A 7577-nucleotide genomic window follows, 5' to 3' on the forward strand; every position below is an offset into this window, starting at 1 on the left:
CCCCCCCCCCCCCCTCCCCCTAGATCCCTCTGACCCAATTTCACCCAAAGACAACCCAACCAGAGTAACGTACCCGACGAAGCCCTCGAGCGACAAGGACCACAGGAATAATGACGTTCTGGAGAAACCAGGTGAGCTCATGTCTGTAAAGCTCTGATCCTGAGAAAAGTGGGGACTGAATGGAGGATTTATTGAAACAAAGTGACTTTTTAGTGCCGGGTTGTTCAGCCAGTGAGGAGCAGATAGCGTTAAGTAGTGTGTAGAAAGCACTGAGGTGTGTGTGTGTGTGTGTGTGTGTGCAGGAAAAAAAGGTCAGTGATTCGTCAGCCGGTAATTGAATGTTGCCTATAAAACTGATAGGCATCTCTGGGCCCTCAAGGACTTCTAAGGTATCTCCAGGCTGCTCACATTTCAGCTTTAACCTGCCGCTTAAGTGGCATTTTTGAAGAAAACGATCTGATCACGTCTGCCATCTTTGCAGCACAGAATCTCGCCTGTTTCTGAACCACTTTGAAGGCTCGTCTCTGCTTTTATGTTTAAAAATCATTCCTGACCAGTCATTTCTGCAGCAAACAAAACAAAAGACAAACAGGAAGAGCCCAAGAATAAAAATAAGCTGACCTACATAAAAGCAGTCCTGACAGTTGTCCTCGGTTCACCGAGGGCATGGCCTGGCCTGGCGTGGCCTGGTCTCACCCTTCCAGGAGCCATGCAGATCGGAGCCGTCCAACCCTCCTACCGCCCCTCCCTGCACACGTCAGCATCTTCCTGTCCTCTCTCAGGCCTCCATCCCGGCTGCTAGCAGAGCATATGGGTTTCAGAGAGCTACAGGCACCATAATCCTCTTGTTCAACAACGAAGGGTCCACACTTTGGGCCGCCTGCCATTCTGTATCCACTCCTCCCACCACAGTGAAAGCACTTTAAGGCCCACAGGGAAGCAGCGACAGACAGGAGGACGCAGTAATCCTGCCTGCGCCGGTCCTGGGTAGAACCCCCTCCTTCAGGGTTGGATTTGGACCAGAGTGTCCATCGCTGGGAGTCAGAGCACAGCTTGCCTTCCATAATTGATGTTTCATGACCATATCAAATATTTCTGTTTTTCTCCCCTCCGGGACTGTTAGGCAGAAAATGAAGTTACTTTTTCTGTCTCTCAGAATGTAATTTATCTAAGTGCCGTTTGCCTGGGTCTCTGCAGCCATTGTATCTCCTGTCAGGCACTGATTGCCCTACTTTCAAGGTTGTAGTGTTTGCTGGCTGAATTTGAATAGCCCCGGATCAGATGTGACCTTTACACAAAAGCTTTCTGCAGATATGTTGCTTCGCTCCGAGCTGCTGTACTGCTGCCCTGCTCGCAAATGTTTTTAACAAAAACATTTCAAAGAAAAACATCTAATTCAGAGAAAGGCAGCAGAAGAACAGTTAAATCCCTTCTATTTAATAATTTTGTTATTGGTGAGCACAATGAGGAGCAATCCCAGGAAATTTGAGCATCTATTGTGATAAAAATATGTTTGGTGTGGCCCACTCTTCTTTCCAGCGTTGCTTCAGCTCATTGGTTTCTGCTCAGCTCTCTGAGGTTCTGGTTCTGGACCGTTCTGTTGTGTTTGGGATCATTGTCCTGTTGCAGTTTGGTCCAAGCTCAGACATCTGACTCCAGAACAGTGGTTCTCCAACGTTTTAGCTTCTGAGCCCTAAAAGAACAGCAGAAAAGATTTGTTACTCCTGCTTCTTCTGAGGGGGTTCCTCTGATGCTGATCGGTTCCTCAGCAGCTCCTGATCCTGAGGAAGCAGCGAAGCTGGAGCCAGTGTTTCACTTCCTGTTTCTGGGATTTGCTTCAGTTGTTGCTTCTTATTGTTGAACTGTTCTGTTTTTAATGAACTCTGTTTGTAAAGATGTTAAATAAAAAGGTTTTGACTCAGTTTTCCGTGTCTCCGTCTCTGCAGATGTGGCCTCCAGAGAAGACAAAGACAACAACGAGAACGGTGGAAAATCCTCCAGTGCGATCGGCTCTGAGGTAGCCATCTTTGTTGGCATCGCTTCGGGCAGCGTCATCTTCATCATCATCATCATCATGCTGGTCCTGCTGCTGCTGAAGTACCGGCGGCGGCACCGTAAGCACTCGCCACAGCACACGGCCACGCTGTCGCTGAGCACCCTGGCCACGCCCAAACGGAGCGGCGGCGGTGGCAACAACAACGGCTCGGAGCCCAGTGACATCATCATCCCGCTCAGGACTGCTGACAGCGTCTTCTGTCCGCACTACGAGAAGGTCAGCGGGGACTATGGACACCCGGTCTACATAGTCCAGGAGATGCCGCCTCAGAGCCCGGCCAACATTTACTATAAAGTCTGAGACGGGTCGAGGAAACGCAGGAACTGGATAAATCCACGCAGAGCGGAGGTTCGGTTCTGGCCGACAAACAAACTCCCCCGCTCTCCGTCTCTCCTGGTCGACTCCTCCTCCTCTTCTCCGACGTGTTGTCATCTTTTCTTTCCTCTCCAAGTCTTGCTTGTCGCTGCAGTCCGGACACAGTTCTGGTTCTGGGACGAGTAGAGAAGGCTGCTGCCCTTGGGGGCGTAGAGCGTTGTTTTATTTCGTGCACCAGGATAAAGTGAGAGTCAATGGGACAGACGGATGTTTGGATGTGTGAGAGGATTCCTTTGGAAAGACTACAGCTCGGAAAAGAGACACAAAACGAGGAAAACGAGCCGATGGTGAACTGAAACGGCGTCTCCTCTGATGTTCACAGGAAACGGAGACGGAGTGGATTTACAGAGAGGTTCTCTCTGGGACTTTTCCTGATTGACTCACCCGTTCACCCACATGATTAACATCACATCCATGTGCACAGAAACCGTCTCACTGGTCCATGTGAAGAAGTGTTGTTGATCACATCATCTCTCCTCATCACTGTCCCTTCAGATGAAGGTTTGAAGAAACTTTTGTCATCATTTCCTGTTTTTGTTTTGGATCATATCTGTTTTCTTTTTTAAATATTGTGGTAGCGTTTGAGTGCAGATTGAGTTTTTGTTTTCCTGATCGTTCACAAACGACCCCACAGAGGCTCAAAGTGTCCTGTTAAAGTGACGATGCAAAAAACCAGGAGGAGGTCTGCCCAGGTGGATTCTGCAGAGTGGAGGACTTTTATCTCACATAGTGCAGCACTTTTACCCCCTCCTCTCTTTTCTTTGGTCCCTCCACTCTCCTCAGCAGTCCACAGAGAGAGACTCAGTGACATTTGGAGACCTGAAAGCATTCGGGGCAATAAGAAATCCAGTTTGCCTTACTGCTGTAAGAAGATCTGCTCCAGGTTAGCGTAGCTGGCTGAAACAGCTCTAGGTACTGTAATGTTTACCCCCAGGGGTCTAGTGACGACTAAGGGTACCCTAAGGGCCCAAAAATCAGCCTGACCGGTGCTCTCCTATTCTTTTTTTGTTAAACACAGGGACATTAACTTACATTGTCACTGATGTCAGTCTCCATTAGCATTTCCTTTCTATGAGTCTCATTTTTAACAAAATAGATGTACATTTAAAAAAAGGACATTAAAAGATGAGAAAATACAAAAAAATAAGATGAAAAGCAGAATTTATTTATGATAGACACATAGAGCACAGGTGTTGTCAGGCAGTATGGAGAAGAAGAAGAAGAAGAAGCTAATTTTAATATATAAAGTGGTATAAGTGCACATTATGCAATCTAGGTTTTGATTATTTGATATATTTGGAGCCGCTGAGTGTGGAGGTTTGATGAGCTCAGTCCTGGAAGGAGGACCAGGGGAGGGCGGTCTGGGTCCCGGCTCTGGCTGCAGGTTATCCCACCCAAAAAACAAAACAAACAAAAAAAACAACGTGCATTAGTAAAAACACGTGCAGAGTAGCTGTTTCTCCCAAAGTTCCCATGAACACCCAGTGTGCCCGATTCTCCTCATGCACTCGCTCCATGTTCCTCGTGCACGTGTGTGTTTATCTGTGTGTGTGTGTGAGTGACCTCATGAACATCGTGAACTAAAAGGCCTCTACCCGAGCGTTTATCAGCCCATCTTCATCCATTCACCAACATCAAAATTCACCGAAAAGCCAAGCCTTGTCTGATCTGAGGTTTGTGCCTCTGAGAGGCTACAAAATCTGCAAATATGCAATTCTTATTTATTTTTTTATCCAATTTTGAAAAAAAAAAAAAACACCTATGGAAAGTGTTCTTAACCACTGAAAGATGTAACAACAAACCAAGAAGAAAACTAGCAAAAGTATGTCACACCAGTCTGCTGTTAGCTTTGTTTCCTGCTTTTTTTCTGGTATTGTTTGAACCTTTTTGTGCCGTAGTACAAACTGTGAAAAATAAAACCATTAAAGCATATGTAACACACCTGGACAGGTATTCAAGAGAAAAAGAAACAATGGTTCTTTATTTGCTCTCTGTCTGCGGCAGAATCTGACAATCTTCTTAGTTTCTTTCAATCTGGCGTCCTTTTCTTAGCTGCCGCTTGACTCAAGCTCTCCCAACACGGAACTGGTTCTGCCTGGAAACCATGTAGCTTAGCCGGTTCTGCTCCGAAAGGTTTTAGCTTGGCCGGTTCTGCTCGTAAAGTTGTTGTACTGGAGCCGGTCTTGCTCTGAAGCATTGTACCAGAGCTGGTTAGGGTCTAAACCGTTGTACCGGAGCCAGTCCTGGTCTAACCCGTTCCTATGGACATGCTGTGGTGAGGCCAATCCTGGTCTGAAACGTTGTACTGGAGCTGGAACTGGTCTGAAACGTTGCAGCGGTGCTGGAACTGGTCTAAACCACTGCACCGGAGTCAATCCTGGTTTGAAACATTGTACCGGAACCGCTCCAGGTCTAAACTGTTGCAACAGAGCCAGTCCTGGTCTAAGCCGTTCCTATGGACATGCTGTGGTGAGGCCGTTTCTGGTCTGAACCGTTGTTCCGGATCCGTTCCTGGTCTGAAACGTTGTTCCGGAGTCGTTCCTGGTCTGAAACGTTGCGGCGGGGCCGGTTAAGCTCCTCGAACCATTGTAGCGAAGCTGCGAGAGTCTTTAGCACACGTGGCTGGGAGAAGCACCTCAGGCGACTGTAAAATGCCTTGCTCGTTTGGTCAACCCTCGGTCACTTGACTCAGTAATTTTGCACCGTACTTCTGTAGGTAAAGAAACTGTAAATACATTAATGTTTGTATTGTATATGGATCCTGGGTTGTTACGATAGCCTTATTCACCTTTGTAGGAAAGTAAACGAAAAACAAAGAAAAAAAAGAAAAAGTGAAACACACTTCGGTAAAAACAGAGCATACTACTTTTTTTGGTAAATAGCTTATGTAAATATTGACCAGAACCCAATAAAACATTTTTATAAACTCTTAAAGTAAGATGTTTTGTATAAAATTTGAATTTTTTGCTATGTATTTTAGCTAGCGCTCTATGGAAAGCCCGTGTCCTCCCCACTTCCTCCCGTTTTGCACTGTTTCCATGGTAATTTGGTTAAAAAAAAGAAAAGTTGCCAAACCGACTGCTGCATATTTGTGCCATAAGTGTGTACCATAAATATTTATTGAATTAGCTTTTTTTCCTTCTTATTTTTGGTTCTGTTGAGGATTTGATTTCAGTCCAGTTTGTAAGTAACAGTATTATATTTGCATCGTTTTTCTTTCGTCACGTCACGGTTCCTCCTCTCCTCCCATTCCTCACAGTACGATGAGATGGCCAGCCTGTGAAAAAAAGAAGTAATCAGAATTTTAAATTGATTTCAAAGAGAGGATAAATGACACACATTCCACCAGTCTGTTACAAACTGAAAATGTTTTTTTTTTCAATAAAATGTTTTTTCCTATGGACACGCTGTCTGCTGTGTGCTTCTGACGTCTCAACAAATAAAGTGTTTTTAGTGTTTCATGCAGCTCAACAGCAGGTTTTACAGCTTTTTTTTAAACTTATTTTAGATAATCATGAGCACAGAATATAGATAACTATCACAGTTTTGTTTAGGGGAACGAGTTGAAAACTGTGCAGCTCTGCGGCTCACCTGAGGAAGCTGCCAGCCCTGTGAGGACACTCCGAACTGATGCTTCCCAAAGTCAGAGGTCTGAATGACAGCTTTAGGTCTGAGCAGATGCTTCTGAACTTGTTCTGTTTTGTTCTGCCAGAACCCGTGTTATCACAGTTTTTCTGCATTTTGCAGCTCCATCATTAATGCTTTCTAAAAAGCAACAGAAATGTGAAGTTCTGCCTCCTGCTTGGACCACAGCTCACTCTGTTGATGTCATATGGACAGAGTGATTACCGGATCATGTTTCCCCATCAGTAATCAGAGCCAAATTATCCTTAAGCTGGTGAGTCACTCTTGTTTTCTTGGCTGAAATGTCCAGACAAGCAGCCTGTGAGTCAGGAGGAGGAGCTGCCAGAACAAAGCCCGGCAGAGACACTCACCCAGCAGGCGGACCAACGTCCAGCCACCAAATCAGCTCATCACCAGAACCGTCCCTGCAGCCAAAGAATCTGAAAGCACGGTGTCGAGCTGCAGGCCGGATCATCTCAGCCAAGCTTCAGCTCGGCCAGCCTTCTTGGCTGAGGCCCGTACATTTAGGACGGTCAGATTGTGGGCTTCGTGTTAGAATCAACATTAGGTCAGCGGGGCTGTTTGCTCGCTCGCCGATTAAGAACCTTCAGTCCAACTGAGCATCTGTGGGATGTTCTGCACAAACAAGTCCGATCCACGGAGGCCAAACAGCACAGCTTCCAGGACTTAAAGGATCTGCTGCTGACGGGTCGGAGCCAGATACCACAGCAGAACTTCAGGAAGAGACGGGTCAGGGAGAATAGGAGAACTGAGAACTGACAACAATCATGAAGGGTGTTAAAACTCCAACACCAATAAACTTTATCCTCTAATTTCAAACTTCTTCTGTAATCATCTAAGCTGTGACCAAGCCAGACTCTTATTTTGAAACTCCAGGCTCGGTCCTCTTCCTGTTCCTCTGATTGAAGGATCTATGGGGGCAGCCATGATGGAAACACAGGAGGAAGAAAAGCATGCTGGGTAATATAGAAGACCCAGCTGAGGAGCTGGTTGCCATGGTGATTCCCAGGGAGGAGCAGCAATTCAGGCAGAAACACAGAGTAAAAAGTAAGCCTCAGACAAACAGTTTCTGAGTGAAAACTATCAGTCGGATCAGAACTTCCTGAGATGTGAGGAGCAGAAGGTTCTGATGGTCCCCCAAATCCTCCATCTTAACCTGAGATTCTTTAAAAACTGTTAAAGATCTAAAACCTCAGTTCAGTCATTAAAGTCCAACTTTCGGTGACCCATTTGTGAGCCGTAGAGCTCCAAACACGGCTGGGTCTGGAGCTCCAAACAGGACTTTGGAGCTCCAAACACGGCTGGGTCTGGAGCTCCTAACAGGACTTTGGAGCTCCAAACACGGCTGGGTCTGGAGCTCCTAACAGGACTTTGGAGCTCCAAACACGTCTGGGTCTGGACCTCCGAACACGTCTGGGTCTGGACCTCCGAACACGTCTGGGTCTGGACCTCCGAACACGGCTGGGTCTGGAGCTCCGAACACGGCTGGGTCTGGACCTCC

General features: G+C 46.5%; 1 protein-coding gene across 2 annotated transcripts in view; it reads left to right on the forward strand.

Moving 5' to 3' along the window:
* Window positions 1-5256, forward strand: part of efnb2a (ephrin-B2a) — a 25825-nt gene extending 20569 nt beyond the window's left edge. Inside the window, exons 4-5 of one of the 2 annotated variants that reach the window (XM_017441365.3) lie at window positions 24-131; window positions 1947-5256. In XM_017441365.3, the coding sequence (XP_017296854.1) occupies window positions 24-131; window positions 1947-2356 (518 nt within the window). In that variant the 3' untranslated portion in view covers window positions 2357-5256. The remainder of the gene's footprint in view (window positions 1-23; window positions 132-1946) is intronic. The other variant, XM_037975966.1, reaches the window with a different exon arrangement.
* The last annotated feature ends 2321 nt before the right edge of the window (window positions 5257-7577 follow it).

This window comes from Kryptolebias marmoratus, linkage group LG6 (assembly GCF_001649575.2).
Source record: "Kryptolebias marmoratus isolate JLee-2015 linkage group LG6, ASM164957v2, whole genome shotgun sequence".
Taxonomy (NCBI): Eukaryota; Metazoa; Chordata; class Actinopteri; order Cyprinodontiformes; family Rivulidae; genus Kryptolebias; species Kryptolebias marmoratus.